Source organism: Mytilus trossulus, chromosome 3 (assembly GCF_036588685.1).
Source record: "Mytilus trossulus isolate FHL-02 chromosome 3, PNRI_Mtr1.1.1.hap1, whole genome shotgun sequence".
NCBI classification, from domain to species: Eukaryota; Metazoa; Mollusca; class Bivalvia; order Mytilida; family Mytilidae; genus Mytilus; species Mytilus trossulus.
Window position 1 is genome coordinate 31821823 of NC_086375.1, and position 19551 is coordinate 31841373.

The following is a 19551-nucleotide window of genomic DNA, read 5'->3' on the forward strand; positions in this document are numbered from 1 at the left end:
TTATGGTTTTCTAATGGGCCTGGACAAGTAAAAGTCCATTATCTGGCATGTTAAAGATGCAGTGGCATTGAATATGTTGAAGTAAAATTAATAAATAGTTGAAAACAAGGGAAATATTGAATCTAGTCTATTTTATGATTTTTGCAAACGATTTCTCTGTAAATTTCAAAAGTTATTAATAAACCATGCCAGAGGAAACCTTAATACTGTAATTCAAATTATTCTCGCTTCTTTCATGAGTAGAAAAATAATGCGAATATAAATTGTCATGACTATGTAAAACTTGGATCTTTCCTTATTCAATTACATCAATTAAATCAGAAAATTGGGAAATTAAATAGATGTGAGGTGGACAAGAAGGGTAAAACTTGAAATAAATATCCCTGAAAATAAGTTGGTTTACAGTATTCAATACCTGCTGGTAAATAACCAAACTATTCAAATTATAGTTAATAATCAACATCTACATAACATAAAGATAGGTTAAATTAATGACAGATTATTTACTTATAACTTGTGCAATTCACATGAGAAAATCTCAAAAAGCTGTTCTTGTGATGACAAGCTAAGTAGTATGGGTATAATGTATATTATAAGTTAAAGTGACAATAGGACCTGCTAACCAATAACTATAGGCCCCCTCCTATAAACTAGTTTAAAATAGCATTTCTTCAGCACTGAAAACAGAGAGTACCTGCAACCAGAATTCATACATATGTACAAATGTCTGTGAATAACAGAAGATGTGAGGTGTATGTTAATAATTCATTAACCCAAAAGACTTCTAACTATCAACATATAGGTTTCTTTATATAAAGTCAAATTGTCAAAATCTAAATGGTGCAGAGTCCCAAAAAGTTGTAAGTCAATTAAACAGACACTATCAAATATCTCATTTGCAATAATTACAGAATTCTCCAAATTACAGTACAACCAGTGTCAATATTAAATAGAAGGAAGCCGAAGGTACAATGTTGTCCTTGCCATATGTGCCTCCTGAATAATTAGACTAGGTAGGTTCATGCCTGGCATGTTTCATTTCAACAGGATAAACAAGTTAATTACATTGAGCTTGCTTTCAGTAACTTCGAAAACATTCTTTAAAAAAAACAAGTTAGTTTATCATTATTTTGATTGCATTTGTACATGCAGTATTTTTAAAATGTAATTATAGAGTTAAGTGATTTCCCTGTACATATCTTTAATGTATTTTCTTTTTTTTTGCTTTATTAGTTCAGTAAATTAAGTTATCCAGACTAAATGGTGGAAGGTTGAGATATCACAAACCAGTTTATACCTGCCCATAAGTACATGTCCAAAGTCATTAATCTTTTTCTGTGGTTTTGATTGCATCTTAATTTTGTTTGTAAGTTGAAGAATTTGGTCTTGAGATATTTTTTATATTTCTCTACTACCTTTATTTAGAACAGTTTTAGACTCCGGGTTATTTAGAGCTTAATCTATTGTATAGATACACTTTTATTTAAAAAACAAAACATTTATAGATGTCATTTTGTTTTACTATCATTGGGGTGATGTTTCAAAATTAATCGATTTCTCTAACTTCATTAAAAATTTCAAGCATATATGTATAAATCATAACATGCCCTTTTCCATATAGGCCCAGGGATGATCCCATATCGGCCTCGAGGCTTTACCCAAGGGCCGATATGGGTCGAGGGATGATACCAGGGCCAATATGAAAAAGACATGTTATAATCTATTTATCACATATTTATGTTTTGCAGGAAAGAGGGAAAAAAAGTTCAAATATAAGAATTTAATGAAACAAAACAGGTAAATCTTTAAAAAAAATCACAAAAGTTTTATCACATTTTCAAATTTAGTTTTTATCATTTAATCCATAGAAATTTATTGTCACATTTCCACTTATTTTAGAACATGGCAATACACAAACGTGACAGTTTTGGCATATGGAAATACACAGAAGCGAGAAATTTGGAATATATATAAACGCGACAATTTTGCACTGTCATTGTTCGCCATTGTCGTTAAGGACGCAATGACGTCACGTCATTTGGAGGGCACTATATCAATATACTCTTTTTTGCCCCAGGCAATTTTGAGGTTATTGCATATGCAAAACTTAAGGTATTCAAAACAAATATGTGATAAATATATATATATACTGCACCATACTTTTATCTTTTTGCAAATGGTAAATTTTATTAATGTGCTATTTTGGTTATTTATTTAGATGTGTGTTGACAAAGTTAAACTCCCAGTTGAAACAGCTGGAATAAAAGGACTTAACCCTTGTTTGACCTGAGTTATTTAGATTTTAACAGGTGTCAGTTTGATAATTAGCTTTTGTAATATTCTCAATTAGGTTAAGAACTGGTCAGATGCATAAACATTTCTTTATATATTTGGGAAACATTTTTTTTATACATATAAAACCACTGAACTGTTCTTTCTTGTAACCCAAGAAATGACAAGGGGTAACAATTATTCTAAGGAAAAATGAAAGATATCTACAGAATTTGGTAAAAAAATCAAGTTTTCTTTATCATTATTGCTTATTGATTAGAAAGTAAAAACACAAAAATACCGAACTCCGAGGAAAATTCAAAAAGGAAAATCAAAAATCAAAAGGCAAAATCAAAAGTCCAAACACATCAAACGAATGGGTAACAACTGTCATATTCCTGACTTGGTACAGGCATTTTCTAATGTAGAAAATGGTGGATTGAACCTGGTTTTATAGCTAGCTAAACCTCTCACTTATATGACAGTCGCATCAAATTCCATTAAATTGTCAACGATGCATGAACAAAACAAACATACTCAAAGAGTAAAAATGTCAAAAATAGGGGTACAACAGTCAATATTGTGTTATCATCTTAATATCTCTACATAAACAACAAATGTAACAAAGAAGATTTATTGCTAAGCAAATGTATAAGTAAAGTCCTTTATAAGGCTGGGGCCTTGGTGGCCGAGTTGTCTAAGTAGTTATTACTGTAATCACTAGCCAGTCAACAATGAGTTTGTGAGATCTTAATTGACTAGAAGTGTCAGTTTTCCTATTGAAGGTCTGTGGTTTTCACTTGGCACTCCGGCTTCCTCCACAAAAAAAAACTAACCGCCATGAAATAGGCTAAATGCAGCGTTTAAAAGTGGCGTTAAACCACCAAAAATCAAAATCAAATCTTTATAAGGCTTTATTTATATATTTAAACAAACTTCAGAAAAAGTAATACATACAATGTTGAAGACATCCATTTAGTAGCTCTTTAGTAAATCTTATGCTATGGACACAGAAAGTGCTTGATATAAATCTAATAGCACAAAACATACCCATACTAGTATATCTTATCTTATAGAGTCAAAAAATCAATTGATAGCATATCAACAGAAGGGGAATAACAGAGATTAAATATAAGTTATATGATCATTTATAGATATCATTATAAAGTAATCATTAACTTCTTTAAACACAAAAACTGTTGTTGAGCTGTGTAAAACAAATAAAACTGATAATTGTGAGAAAAAAGTATATGTATCTCTCCATGTAGACTTGATATGGGGGATCTATAACCTTTTATCATGTGGACTATGACTAAACACTTAGTAGCATATAGATTATCAAAAATTACTACAGAACATTTACTTGATTTTATATTCTGATGAAATTCAGCTTTAATCAATTGATACCCAGTTATTAACTAAAGAAATATTTTTAACTATTGAATCAACTAACTGCAACCTCCATTGTTTCCCTTTCTAGTCTTGTTTAGAAAAAGTTTGAAAAATGGAGTAACATTATTAGGAAAATTATTTGCTTTGTAAATTAAAAAACATTTCTGATAAAGTCTTTCATGTTTTTTGTAACTGATTTTCCTTTTAGTGCTTGTTTAATCTCAAAGATATTTTGCTTTTGTCTCATTATCAATAGGAATTTGTTTTTTCTCAAGTTACCTAACCAAACATACATATATCAAAACTTCAAAATTTAACACCTTAGTTCACCATTGTCAACAATGAATCTTTACATTTCATTTTGAATAGATTTGTCCTTTTTCATGTTTTTATTCATTTGAGCTGTTACTAAAGAATCTGCTAGAAAATTTTGAAATAGTTTTACAGGCACTTTAATAGTCTAGATTCTGTGCATGTTACTCTTTACAAATAAAAAAATTCATGGCTTTGGATTTTTGACAGTCTTGCCATTTTATAAAAGCTTGGAATATTTGACGATTTTTATGTGACAGCAATATTCTTGAATGAAAAGCCTACATTACCCAATCTGTCCCATGTATGATAGCATTAGCAAAATTATATATTTCATATGATACTAGAATATTTGATAGGTTCATCAAACTTGATTTTTCAGCTACTTTTATCATCACCTAGAAAATATTTTTGGGGATGCTGCTTTAGTATCGGTGACTTACCATGTAATATTACATAACACAATACTCTTCTTTATTCACCCTCATGTTAATGATTCTACTCCAATACTTGCAATGGTGCATTCCATGAGTGATACACTTCTTATAAACTTAATGCACTTAATCATTCATGAATATAGACACCTTTAGTTCACAGTTATAGAGTTAATTAAACATTCTTCATGTTCTTAGATTAATCTTTTAGTATTTGAAAAATTTATAATTAAAAAAATTTAAGAATAGGAAGTTTCAGTTTATAGCGCACTAACATTTTATTGAGATGAAGCTAAGACATATTAAAATTTTAAGTAATGGAAGATGAAGTTGAAATTGTACGCAGTATGACAATGCCATATCCATTTTAAAATTCATTTATTTATTTGATATTAATGAATTGTTGTTTGTAGGAAAGGAACAACATTATTATATTTGAAAAATGAAAAACATTTTGCTCAATTTCCAGTTATTGGGCAAGTTGAAACAAGTAACACTAAAACGAGAGCCAAAGGTTGAGCTTAATATAAAATCTGCAATGCCAGTGAAGTATATCTGGGTTGCCTTTAATATCGTAGCAGCTACATAGGGCTATGTAGATGTTTGACTACTGAACCTGTAGATACCCTGGTTAATATCTAGATCTATTTAGCAGCTAGGCTAGCTACAGGTTCAGTAGTCAAAAAATCTATGGAGCTGCTAATATATGGAACCCAACCAAGAGCAGCCAGGACTGACTTCTTTAAGTTTAAATGTTGACTTTTCTTTTTATTTTGTATGACCTTAAAATCAACAAAAATTTAAATGTCATAACAAAAAAGCTACCAAGTTACATGTTTCTAAATTTGGTACCTTTTTAAATTGTAATAAGGGTGAGCTAATGCATATGCACCGCCCACTAATGGGCGTGGTCTTGCACACAAATGTCAGTCTTACCAAACAAATGCATTTAAAAGAATATAAATAAACTAAACTGCATGCAAATATTGACAAGAATATATTACCGACACCATTAGCTATGCTAGATGAAAAGTCCGTGGATTCATCCATTTTCACGTTCAGCGCACTTGCTGTGTGGAAAACGTCATCAATTTGGTGTTCAACAGCGAGGTACATCTAAAATCCAACGTACTCATTTTAATAGCTCGCGTTCTAACTCTTGAATTTTTGAAATGAAAGATTCTATTTCTGATCTTCCTGATTTACAATACTCAGAGGTAAATCAATGTGATAGAATAATTGAGATATTACACCATATCGTTCCGAACATTTGATTCCATAATTGACGGTATTTGTCTAGATCTTTTCAGCCGCCATGAGTACACTGCGGCGGGAATATTAAAATCACAGTTCTCCCTAAATATGCCTGTAAGGAAAATTATAACAACATGATACATTGTCACATCTTATCAATAACTAGAAAACTGAAGACAAAATAGCATTTACATTTGAACGATTCGTCTACACCCCTATAAAACACCTTTTAAAGACAACCGGTTTAAAATCATAGTTGATTTGGATAAAATGGTTGTATTTACAAATTACATCTCGAAAACCACTCTTAGTTGCGTTCAATATCGTAGCAGCTACATAGGGCCACGTATATTTCTGACTACTGAACGTGTAGCTAGCATAACTGCTAAATAAATGTAAATGGCTGCTAGGCCTATCACGTTCAGTTGTCGAAAACTTTGTGTAGGTTGTGGCCCTATGTATATGCTACTCACTTGTTTTTCTATGATATGCTAGTGTTTATTTTTTGAAAAAAGTGCTGAACAACCTTTAAATTATAAAAACAACATTGTGCTGAGTCACTTAAGTCGAGCACACCCTATAACATGTAGAAGGTGTACTTGATTTGGTCCATATTGTTTTAGCCAATATCTCAATTTATAAATTTGTTTTAATGAAGTCATTGCTAGCACTGCATGCAAAAATCATCCATTTGTCAAGCACCCAATTGCCATTATTGAGTATCAGGGGAAAGTTAAGGTTGTGGATTTTCTTTTAAAATTCCATTTGTATATTAAACATTGAATAAACACAAGGACACATAATCCTTAAAAGTTAGCCAGTGGCAATGGTTATAAAGATGTTGCAACAGAGCGTAATGCTCTTTATCCAAAACAGATAAGTTCTGAAATTATAGAACATTTTCATGACATCACAGCCCTATATAAGTTAACATTTCAGTAACACTACTGGGGTCCTGTTTTGTGCATAAAACTTTTCAAAGAGACATGTGGACACCATCATAAACCCATAAAACAAAGTGTTTTTATGACATTTGTTTTTGTCTTTAAAAGTTTGCTTTCTAAAAAATTTTTACTGCCTCACCTAATAGTCCAGCGGATATCAGAATAATTGATCACTTTATGGTTAAAGCATGAAACTTGGCATAGTGAAAGATTAAGGGGTATAGACAAAATTTAGATATGGAGCCACGAAAAAAAAATCCAATATGGCCGCCAAATTCAAGATGGCCGACATAAGTATAACATAATTCACTTGATGAAGTCTTCCAATTTTAATGAGTTCAGAAGATGTCACAAACTTAAGGAAATACAATTAAGATATGTCAATTATTATTTTTTTAAACCTTATAATACAGAAATCATCAAAATGGCGTCCAAATTCAAAATGGCGCGTCAAGATGTCTAAGTTTGACAGTATTCGTATGTATACACCATCATTGTGTGTTATAAATTTACCAAATTCGTGAAACTGGATAATTTGATATCGACAAAGGCCTACACTGTATCATAAATACTTGGGTGCATAGATAATATTTTCAAAATGGCGGCAATATTCAAAATGGCGCCGTTTAACATATGAAAATTTGATGTTTGTTTTTAAATATGGTATAAAAATAATTAAAAAATAATGGATCAATTATTTCAATACAAGAACGAATAAACAAGCATATTTTTATTTAATGTAACAGGTGACATTAACAATGAAATAAAAATGGCCGATATAACTCAACATGGCGTTTTTGATGAGTTCTTATTTTTCACAGCTACAGGTAATGACCTAAGAAAATTTCACAATTTTCCTGAAATGAAAAAAATATCCAACATATGCAGTATTGAATCAGTGCAAAGAGTATTTCTTTTTTAAGAAATGAAATAAGAAATAAAAAAACCTCACAAGTTACTATTCAACATAACAACAGATCAAAATTATAATTAAAATATGATACAAATGCAGGAAAATCATGAAAAAGCACAGTCTTAATCAGTTTCTCTTTCACAGTCCGGTGAGCAGTTTCATAATGCTGTGCATTTAAATGCTGTTTTCAAGAATTTACATGCATGTCATTGAAGCTTCAGCAAGCACAGATCAGAATGATACTATAGAGTTTTTGCCAACCAAATAAATCTGTTGAGGTCATACTTGGATTTGCAACTAAACAATTGCAATAAATAACACTACCTTGGTAAGCTGCACGTTTCGTATGTTTAATGAAGAAGTGCAGTGTTGGAGGAATATTGTCAATTGTTCTTGTCTTCTGCGTGAATAACTGTTTTCTTTACTCATTCACCACATTAGCTGTACTAGATCGGTCATACAAAAGCACAATATATCGTTCTATTACTTTTAACACTTTTAAAATTTCCACTTCATTTGAATTCTCGATAGCCTGCAGAAATGCCTCTGACAACTCCTCATATACGAACCATATGTCCCAAGCTGATTTCTTACCTTTCCCAAAAAAAGCTGAGACTGTGTTACAACTGGCAAATGAATGGAACAGTGGAAATACTTTCAATTTCAATGGTCCTAGAGCAAGGCACAATCCATGGATTGAAATATATCGGGAGTTCTTTCCAGTGTCAAATCCTATCCACAGCTGTTCAGCCATTTGACTTCCCCTTTTAAAACAGCTGGAACTAAGGACATGTCAATTGAAAGTTCTCCTTCAACTAATGGGATATCTGGTTCGCTGAATCTTAGTACAGCTGGTGGAAGATTTGAATAACTCTTTGGTAAAAGAGGCACTCTCTTTGATTGGCATTTGCAAATAGGTTCAGATTGGTCAAATGTTTAAACAACGCCTTGACCAACCTCTGAAATATGCTTGAATAAAGATATACCTGTACCATGGAATGAATCTTTTAACGAGATACTGCTTGGATTGTGACCAATGTTGTCTACAGCAGATGAGGTAAACGCACTTCGTTGTAGATTGGTAGGGCAAACAATACCTTCTTGGACATAACGACAACAAGCATCATTGGCCATGGAAGTAGAAATTTCTAACACTTGGTTGTAGATGACAGACAGTCTAAGTTTGAAGAAAGTATCTACTAGATCACGTTTTCTAGTCTTACAGTCATGACAGTAGATCATGATTCCCAAATAAGCACAAACTGGAGATAGTTCATTATCTTTCATGTGACGTGGGATAGTTTCTTTGTACAACTTTACATTAGAGGCTGTGTTATTGTTAATGTCGACTCAGAATATGAACGATCCTAAATGTTAGGTCGAAATTGAATCAGACGGACCAAAGAAAGCAATGACTGGGGTACAGAAACTTCCTGACATCCATTTGGGAAGGTTCCTTTAAATTCTAAATTTGATGCGAAAATATCTTTACGAACAAACCTAGCTGCTTTTGATATGTTGACAAACTCATTATCAAAGCCTTCTAATCAGATTCTCTTCAATGCAGGACCAATGTCATCTTTGAAAGCAAAAATGTTTTCAAGGCCTTGTTTGTAAGCATCTAAGTTATGGAAATTAGATACAATTCTGTGTTTTAGTCGTGTACTATTAACTCGAGATGAAACATCTGCACCTAGACATGTTATTTTTTTCGTATAAAGTTTACATAGATCTGACAACTTGTAAACACGTATGGTCTCATCGCACGATCTTGTTTCATTTATCTATAAGAGACTATTTCTGAAAATGCAATACCATGGATTTGACTTTCCTTCTTATATTCGACATTATCATTTTTCGTTTCAATTCGAGATGCACGATTATATAAGCAAACTAAACATTCCGAGTGGTACTTTGCTTCCTGTGCAATTAGATCAACAGTTCTGAAATTTGCAAGAAACGATGTGTCATTAAATTTTACTGCACATTCTCTCACACGTGTATCTTATCCAAATGTTGAGGACTCATCAAGGGCTTCTTGGCTATTTTCATTATGGAAATAGCACACAGACGGGTTACTGGTGGACTGAAAGGAAAAGCTATGTATAGTTTTCTTTTAGATGTGGTTGCTTTATTATATATCCTCTCATGTGAGGTTCGTTTTTCTGCTCTATTCAACTTTGTTCTGTTCAGTTTTAAGTTGCAAGATTTGTGCCAACATGCCTTTTGGTCAATGAAAGACTGTGCTATTCCAGATCCCTCATCTAAATTTTCAATGCACACATTAAGGCCTTCAGGCATCAATCGTAATTTATGAAACTTCTTAATATTGTCAGCTAAAGATTGATAACCAGCCCCAACATTTAGACGTTTAGAATCAAATGGGCATATAAGTTTTTCCTCTATACTGTCTTGGCATAGGATACAATTTGCCCAATCAATATTATTTGATTTAGTCGGTTTGTCATATTCTACACTTGATACCCTGAATGTCTTTTCAGTAGCCATGTTGTAAAAACTATGATCATAAATTGATTTATATTTTCCTTGTGGATAATTTCTGTATGCCAGATGCGACGTTTCGTCTACAAATGACATATCAGTGACGCTAATAGCTTTCTAGATATACCCGACATAGTTTCTGATAATAGGCCATTAAGGAATTATTTTTGATTGTTCAATATTAGAAAAGATTAATTAGCATCATAACTAGCAATATGCAAAGTTTTATGGTTTTTTTTTCAAATGATCAATTGTACCATTTTTTTTTTACTCTGCCTCATGACTGTTGGCGGCCATTTTGAATTTGTCGGCCATCATGGAATTATTTTTGATTGTTCCATATTCATTAAAGATTAATAAGCACCGTTACTAGCAATATGCAAAGTGTTATGCTTTTATTTTCAAATGATAAATTATACCATATTTTGGGACTCTGCTTCATGACTGCTGGCGGCCATTTTTAAAATTGGCGGCCATTATGGATTTTTTTTTATTGTTCCATATTCAGAAAAGATCAATAATCATCAGAACTAGCAATATGCAAAGTTGTGTGCTTTTATTTTCAAATGATAAATTATACTATATTTTTGGACTCTGCTTCATAGCTGTTGGCGGACATTTTGAAATTGGCGGCCATTGTGGATTTTTTTTTTATGGCTCCATATCCAAAAATGTTTATAAGCATCATAACTAACACTGTGCAAAGTTTCATGCTTTTACCATAAAGTGATCAATTGTCCCAAAATATTGGACTTAGCTGCTGGACTATAATTAAAGATGACCTTTTGTTTACTCAGCAATTGACTGTAACAGATTTTTGGGGTATTGGACTAAATAGCAATAGTGTATTAAGACATTCTTGTTGTGTGGTCTACAAGTCAAATACCACCTATAAAAAAGTTAAATAGGATTCTACATGATACATTCAAAGTAGTGTTGTCAAAGGTTAACCGGTTTGAGTGTTAGTTGGGGTCATAACTTACATTTATAGCTATGGACCCAATTCAGAAAATCAAAATGGCGGCTCTGGGCGGCCATTTTGAAATCATGTCCAAAAAGTCAATAAAAATTATAAGAAAAAATATGAAAAATATGTTACTTAACTAAATTTAATAAACTTTCGTATTTCTTATGACAAAGAATATAAACTGAGGACTATTGAAGTATTTAGTGGCCATCTTGAATGGTGGCCATTTTGGAAACATAAATTTGCAATATATTATTATTCGTTATCCTAAATTGTTTTTTGAATTAATACTAAGTTTTATATGCATTTACAACTACTTTTGCTAATCATTTATTAATGACTGTTGCTTTTCATATAAGATATATTGTGCTCAAGTGCTCAAATAAGGTATGCTTATGCTAACAAATAATTGTATTTAAAGAAATACGTAAATTCTTTTTATTGCAGTTTAGTATGTACATGATGTAGGGCTTAGGAAATTTTTTACCATTGAAAAAATCCGTATATAAAATATGAGCACTGTATGTTGAACAGGCAAAATACGTAGGTATCAAAATCACTAGAGTTGAGCAAATCTAATAAATAAATAAAGAATTCCGCAACGGGAAGAGAGGACACGTGATGATTTACAATGCCAAGCAAATACAAAAAGAGCAGACATAGACATTTGAGCTGGTAATCAGTCATTTTTTGTAAGCATACAACTGTTCAACGTTGATGAAGGCCATACAATGGGAGAATCACAAGGCAACAGGCACTAATCCTGTCAAAGCAAATCTTAATATATATAGTCAGGAAAAACAAAATGAGTCAAGGATTGAAAAACCCAGTAGAATAACCAGCCACAGTTGTGATGAATCAACAAGAACAATGATTGCAGATATTTCTTTATTTCTTTGTGATGAGGTATCTGACTATCATCATGAAGTATCAACAATTGTGATTGACAATAGAGTATGTGACTGTCACTTGAACTACTAACCATTGTTAGCCAGATACAGTGCTGAAGATTAATATTTCAGGAGCTGATCTCATGCTAAATGTGTGTTAAAACTGCACAACAAGTCAATAAGACCGAATTCGAGACACAGAAAGAAAGTCAAAAATCTGTTATCCATTGCAATGGGGCTTGCCAAAATAATAGAAAACAGTGACGGCTCACAGTCTGGAACATATATCGTTTTAATATTTGAAATTGATGATATGGAAAAATGGTACAGTAAACGTCCTTAGTAAATATTAGTTGTTATAGAAGGAATGATTAATACAACATTTTTTGAAAAATTGAATACTACATGTAGCTACCATAGATGATAGGCAAGCACACATAAAAGGTTGCGTCTTTCTCTGGATTCTCAATGAATATGTTGGGGAAGTTCTGAAACAGGCCATGTCTTTTACAAAATGTTAAAGTCGTGATGGGGAATGCCTCTTCATAGTCAAAGTAATTAGAATAGTTTGAAGGGTTAGGCTTGCTACTAAAGAAAGGTTTACAAAGACATTCGTTGTAGGCTTTCAAAATGAATCCGTTCCACAATCTTTGAGACGTCTTACTCTCTAACAGAGGACTGATCAGTTGCAGTTGCATCCCTTTGATGACGAGTTGCACAATTGAACTATTATAGCTGAGAAATGGTGAGTGTTGTCTTCCACTCATCGATATTACTGGATTGTGTCTCGATGGTTGGTCATCCTGTATCATTCATACTAAGGAACCTTGTATGCTTGCAGATATCCTTTGTTAGTTATATTCCTATTTTGTTAGATGCGTTGCATCAGTCCTTCCTTCCATGATAACTACAAGTTGTTCCAGGCGTTGTACAATTTAGCGTGATCTGCAAGCTTGGAGCTTGGTACAATACCTCTGCCAGACCGTGTGTCGTCAATCTATTTTATTATTTTGAAAAGCACAACTCCAAGGATAAAAGATTCTTGGCTTTCTTATTATGTCTTTTATTCTGCCTATTTGCTATGTCAAGTTTTATCAATCATTAAGCAGGATACTGGTGATTTGACATCTCCAGCTCTTACTTTGGCTAAGGAAATATGTCTTGTAGTACAGGTGCACAGTCATGTCCCATTTTTGTCGATTTATAAATTCCGAAGTATCATGGAGATCTTCAGATACATCACCACAGAAAATATACATTGCAGTCATTGTTTGTGTTGATTCAGTATCACTTAACAGTGTCTAGTTACTTCTTGTTTTCTTTCAACTGGCAATTTATCTTCAACATCAGAAGTATGTTTTCCCTTTTACTGATGAAATATTTTGAGGTCTGAAAATTTGTCTGACAGGATTTGTGCCGCCTGGAGTGCTTCTGCAGTTCCATAACCCTCATTCAACCGTTTCAAATGGAGCGGAGATAAAACAAATTCAAGACCCAACATTGTTGTATGCCTGCATCAAAAAGAGTGATTGCCAGCTCAAATGTCTATGTCTGTTCTGTTTGGATCTGCTTGCCATTGCATGCAAACCCTCACATGTCCTCTCTTGCCGTTTCACACATTCCTTCTAGTCTAAACGCTCATTATTTTCTTCTGATATCTAGCTCCAGTGTTATGGAAATCTACAATTTTGATATTTTCCAACAACGTTCAGTCATAAATTATATTATATTCGTAATTTCTGTTTTACAAAGTTACTTAGGCAAACGTGTAAGTAACAGTTAGAAATTCTTATACTGATATCTTTATTTTGTAAACATGTGCATGCCTTATCTGACCATTTTATAAATATATAATGCATATTAGTAAAAAAAAAGTGTGAATGCAAACAGTGAATAAATAAGATTAGCAAATAATGTTATATTGGAAATTCATGTTTTCAAAATGGCCATCATTCAAAATGGCTACCAAAAATCAATACATATGAAGTCCTCAGATGACAGTCCTTGTTATCTGGAATGAATATACCATATGACTTTATAATAAATTCCTGCAGCAAGCGCTTAACTGATAAGTCAAAGTGAACACGGTTACTAAGGAAATGCAAATGTGTAAAGGCAGTATTACGTATGTAAATGTGGAGGACAATGTGATAGAACATGATAGACAGAGTGAGGTTTGAAGAATCCTGTACATTTCATTTTTGTTAAATATAATTGAGAATATTTGAGGAGTTGGTCTTCCTATAACATTAATTACTTGTATGATATGAAATTCATTATGTCTGCAATCAAGGTTTTTGAAAGTTGTTTCAAATGAACAATATCAACAAAACGAATTATCCTGTAATCAGCCAACTATTATAAATGACAGGTATACAAATATTTTCTTGCTTTATTTATACTTGTAAAATAAAATTCTCCTGTTATTCTATGTTGAACAAGCGGTGGCAGGAATATTGCTTTTAGAGTAATAGTTCATTTTATTATCTTCTTCGTGGTCGCGTTTAAACTATGTCGATTACTTTTGAACATTAGAGACATGTACATTGTCGGAAAATATAAAGTAATTTGTACCCTCTACGAAACAGAAGAAAAACTCGGGGAGGGGGGGGTCATAGGCTCGCTTTTCGTCCTGTTTATATAGCTCAAACAAATACATTTGTATATCTTCGACATTGGTTTTTTTTTTAATTTTCATCGAATAATGACTACCTTTTTTTGCTTAAAAACAAAGATTTTTCAAGATGGCCGCCATTCAATAAGGGTAATATTTCCAAAAACTTTGTTCAACAAGACAATTGGAATCAGCACTGTTATTATATTACCCAGGTTTCATGTCAATATCTTCTCTAATATTTTTTTTAGATTTTTTTTATTAATCTATAGAGATCAAACGGCCGCCATTTCAAAATGGCTGCCTCTTCCGCAAATTTTGACTTTCAGAGTGGGTCCATAGCTTAAAATGTTGTTCATGACATATACTACCACTATTCCAAATTTCATGCTTTTACCACAATCTGAGCAATTTTGTCAAAATTCTGCACAAATCGACTGGACTAATATAGACTGAGCTAATGAAGCTCTTCCTTAGCTCAATTGCTTACAGCTGACTTAGTATCTACCACATTTACTAAGGGAAGCAATCCTATCACACTTCCACTCATACAATATGATTCTCACACACATACTCCTTTCTAACCACTGAGTTTTTAGTTGGAGCCAGTTTAACCAGAGAGCATGATTCTACATTCAAAATCAGCTTTGTCTCCACCGGGACTTGAATCTGGGATTTCTGTGTTACAAGTCAGCATGTATACCAACTGAGCTAAAGAATCTACCACATTTACTAAGGGAAGCAATCCTGTCATATGATCTTAAATTGTTTTTTCCTTTCTTAATTTTATTTCGAAGTGGGATAATCAAACTTAAAATTTGAAACAAACTGACAATGCCATTGCAAGAAATGACAAACAACAGCAGATTACACAGTATACTTAACACAATGTAGAAAACTAAAGCCTTAACAAAACCGTCCCTTTAAACACCAGGGTAATCTTAATCTTTGTTTGATTTTAATTGCTTGATTAAATCAATTGGGTTAATTAATTAGTCAATTCCAGATATTGTTTGTATGGCTTTATTGTTTTTCATATAACTATAAGTTCTGGAAAGTTGATTAGTGATATATACTTTAAAAGACAATGTTTAGGGGCCAGATAAGACCCACCTCTGGGTGCAGGATTTTCTCACTGTGTTCAAAACCCATTGGTGACCTTTGGCTGTTATCTGCTCTTAGGTCCAGTTGTTGTCTCTTTGCATATATTCCCCATGTCCATTCTCAATTTTATATAGATTTAAAAAATAGAGAGATGTGCATTTCAAGATATTGAAGATGACATACATTTAAATGAAACACAATATAACATTTGTTAATTTGTTCTTCTTCATGATCAGTTCATAAATGAACAAAAGAAAATGTTCTGAGGTATACTGTTATTCATTTTTTTTATTTTTTATTTCAGCCAATTAGAAATGTTAGTGATGGCAGGTCATTTAAGGAAAGCCAGCCAGGACAGTACATTTATGACCCTATGTTTTGTATCCATGGGGATGACCGTGAGGATGAGGAGAGTGTCCCAGACATATCCCAGCTACCATTTCAATCCTACTTGAATACTCCTCAGGTAAAATTAGATTTACTAAGGTCTCTCATTTACCGTACATTTGATGTTATGAAAATTGAATTTCTTTTTTAAGTTTTTCCATCTGATAATCTGTGGTTCTCCAAAAATTCTTGCTTCCTCCATCTATGAATAAAATTGAGATTGGAAAACTGGTTACCATGATATGATCGAGAGTGCTGAAAGTTGAGTTAAGCACCAACAATCAATTAATCTAATTAAGTTAACCTGTTAGTACGCTTCAAAATGGAATAGATTATGACTGGTGGAAGGACAAAAGTTGAAGCTGGTATAAAAATAAAATCAGTTTTCAAATTTTATAATTGAATTTAGAGTTAATTTTAAAAAGAAGTTTGTTCAATCCTAAAGCAATTTTTTTATCTGCAGAAAAGTCCTAATAATACAGAAGTTCTGGCTGTTACTCCTGATGACAAGAAGATTCGCAGTGCTGGCCAAAATAAAACGCCAAGAACTATGATGAAAATGATGGAAAGACACAGAGAAAATGAAAGGTATAAAAGATATGAACTTGACCTTGTAACTTATACATATATATTTTAACTTTATTTATAATCTAATGAGTCGTCCTTAAAGATTGTCACACGTTCAAGTAATTGTAAAACTTCAAAAGCATACATTAACCAGACATTTTAGTATACATGTAGTAATCATTCTTTCCAGAAAATAACATGTACATAAAAAATTGCTGCATTTGACTTTCCAACCAATGAAACATATTTGATCACAATGGAATTAGAATTAACCCTTTCAACGCTATACACAGCATGTGCCGCGATGACATACACTGTCCGCCACTGCTCATCGTGGCATATTTTGCGATGGCACCAGATTTTTTATCAGGACTCTTAAACCATTCGGTTTTCATTCGGGTCCTCTAATTTTTTCTTGTATGAATCGAGGATATACAAAGTCTCATTTGCACTTGAGTTCCCGGCAATTTTTATTGTAAAATCATGCAGTAGAAGGAAAATTGAAGGAAAATAAAAACAAATATTTTGACAAATGCAAATGGCGGAAATCGGAAACGAAGCTGTAAATATGGAAATATTTCAGCATTTCTATTGCGAAACTGACAACGAGGATTAGTTAAAAGCAGCAGCCATTTTTCTATTTTTTTGTGTAGCGTTGAAAGGGTTAATAAATATATATATAACAAGGACTGCTTGAAGCAAAATTGTTAGCTTATGTGTTAATATATTGTTGAATTTTCAATTGCTTTAGTATTAACAATGGCAGTCTGTCCTTGGTGGTGCCTCACTATATTGTATGATTGACATTATTTTATTGCAGGGTACGTCATCACACGTTAAATAAAAGTATGAAGAAAGTGTGTGACAGAGTTCCTGGTTTAAGTCCATTCATGAAAGAAACAAAGGTATATGATAAAGTGTTAAATCCTAAAGGGGCTGTTTCACAATTTGTCATAGTTTGTGGAGTTGGGACACTCAAATTAATGTATTGTGGGTGGTTTCATTTACTTGAGAATTTTGTAAGAATTACCAATACATATAAGTAAAATGAAAATTTTATATTATGTTTGTTGGTGTTTGAACAAAAAGATCAATTTCATGGTCTTGATAAGTTATATGTGGAACCATAGATTGATACCTAAATCTATGGAAAATCCATGAATAAAATATATGAAACTTGAAAAACACACATTTTCAAACTGCAAATATTTGATATGAGAGAGTTTATTTGAAGTGGTTTGTAAGTCATGTTACATTCACTTTTAATGTTTTTGCCTGTCTTAACATGATAAACTGACAATAAGATATTTATTTTTTAACAATACCACAAATGGATGCATGATTTTTATTTATTTTCAGGTTGTGATGATGCAAAGAATTATTGCCTACATTTGTTACCTTGAGAATACAATTAGCTTTGTGTGTGGCCATCTTGGTATAAAACAACTAAGAATGTCAACTAATTTCATTACAGAACAGTGGTCAGGTAAATCTAATACCACATAGTATGAATCATATTGCATCATTATCACTAGCCTGCCACAAAGTTTAGATAACAGTTTCATCTTTCTGTTTCAAAGTCCTTTTGGGATCCTCAAGTTATGTCATTATCATGATTATGGTTGACAATTTCAAAAATATTTACCCTGTATCTTTGGAAAAAAAACAACGAATCTGAACATTTGACAAAAATTCCTAAACCTCATCTAAGTACATACCCTAAAATATATTTATGCCAAATTAATGTCACATATATGGTAAAAAAAAAAGATTGCATGTACAATAACAGCTAATATGTTGCAGAAAGTTAGTTGTTAAGAAACTCTCAAAGATAAGGAATGGTCTGGAAAAACCCTCAAGACATACATATTTGCATATAATAAAGTGTTTTTATTTTATTAAACAGAACCTGCTGAGAAGAAAGAAGAAGCAATGATGATAAAGCGCAAGGTACCAGTAATATACATTTTATAGTGATTCATCATAATGCCGTCCTGAATATGCATTAAATATATGCCACTGGGTGAAATATAGAAGCAAAACGGAAGCACAGACGAACAAACGAACGAATGGGCGCACAGACCAGAAAACATAATGGCCCATAAATGGGGCATAAAAATCATCAAAATTCAGTGCCATTCTAGGGAACCAAGATCTCAATTATGAAAAAAATAAATACCATGCTGGGCACACAACTAAAATAACCCGAAGTAATGCTATAAAACACTGAAAAATCATTCAGCATTGAATGTTCTCCTAATCCTACCTTTCAATGAAAATAGACCATTACCATATACTATGGCACATAGCAGGCTATAACAGGCCCTGAAATGAGAAATGGAAAACAATGCAAATGAGAAAACTAGTGGCCTGATTCATGCATTCTCAATTTTAAAATTATTATAGAAAACAACAAACCTGACATAAAGAAACCCTCATATTGATTGATAGAGCTAATGCTGGATATTAACATTGTAGCCTTGTATGCCTTGGTGGTGTAAGGCATACTGTATATCAATCTCTGTCATTTTTACAGTTTTAAATATCTAATGAAAAATTTAATTAAGATTTCAAGACAAATCAATTTTAAAGGAAATTAATTTGTAGGTGACTCCTAAAAATAGTAAGAAGATGTTAATGGAGAAGAGAAGACAAAAGATCTCATCACCAACAATAGATTCAACAACAGATGATCTGTGTCATACAATTACTCAGGAAATGGTAGCCAACTCTCAAGACTCACAAGGGGTATCATCAACCCTAAAAATAAATGGTTAGTTTTACACACAACATTTAATTTAAGAAAGTCCAATTTTTAGCACATAAGTGTCCCTCCGTTCCGTCCATTGTTAGTACAGTTTTATGGCATATAATAGAAAGAAACATCAAATAATGATTAACAAAATTGAATGTGGCTGTAAGTGACCATCACCTAGTATTTTGTCAAATATATATGTTTACAGACTACTTCATCCTTTTACTTTTTCATAAGGACAAATA

At 32.4% G+C, this 19551-nt stretch overlaps 2 protein-coding genes across 8 annotated transcripts in view; one reads left to right on the forward strand and one right to left on the reverse strand.

Annotated features, from left to right (window-relative positions):
* The window catches only part of LOC134711250 (echinoderm microtubule-associated protein-like 2), a 48192-nt gene extending 42664 nt beyond the window's left edge, over window positions 1–5528 (reverse strand). For 5 of the 6 annotated variants that reach the window (XM_063571750.1, XM_063571749.1, XM_063571748.1 and 2 more), the window contains exon 1: window positions 5414–5528. In XM_063571750.1, coding sequence (XP_063427820.1) covers window positions 5414–5525 — 112 coding nt within the window. In that variant the 5' untranslated portion in view covers window positions 5526–5528. The remainder of the gene's footprint in view (window positions 1–5413) is intronic. The other variant, XM_063571752.1, reaches the window with a different exon arrangement.
* Window positions 1–19551, forward strand: part of LOC134711251 (uncharacterized) — a 32337-nt gene that overhangs the window by 4008 nt on the left and 8778 nt on the right. Inside the window, exons 1-7 of one of the 2 annotated variants that reach the window (XM_063571755.1) lie at window positions 5721–5777; window positions 15902–16063; window positions 16448–16572; window positions 17372–17456; window positions 17911–18037; window positions 18458–18501; window positions 19159–19324. In XM_063571755.1, the coding sequence (XP_063427825.1) occupies window positions 5772–5777; window positions 15902–16063; window positions 16448–16572; window positions 17372–17456; window positions 17911–18037; window positions 18458–18501; window positions 19159–19324 (715 nt within the window). In that variant the 5' untranslated portion in view covers window positions 5721–5771. Of the gene's footprint in view, window positions 1–5720; window positions 5778–15901; window positions 16064–16447; window positions 16573–17371; window positions 17457–17910; window positions 18038–18457; window positions 18502–19158; window positions 19325–19551 lie in introns of those variants that run through there. The other variant, XM_063571756.1, reaches the window with a different exon arrangement.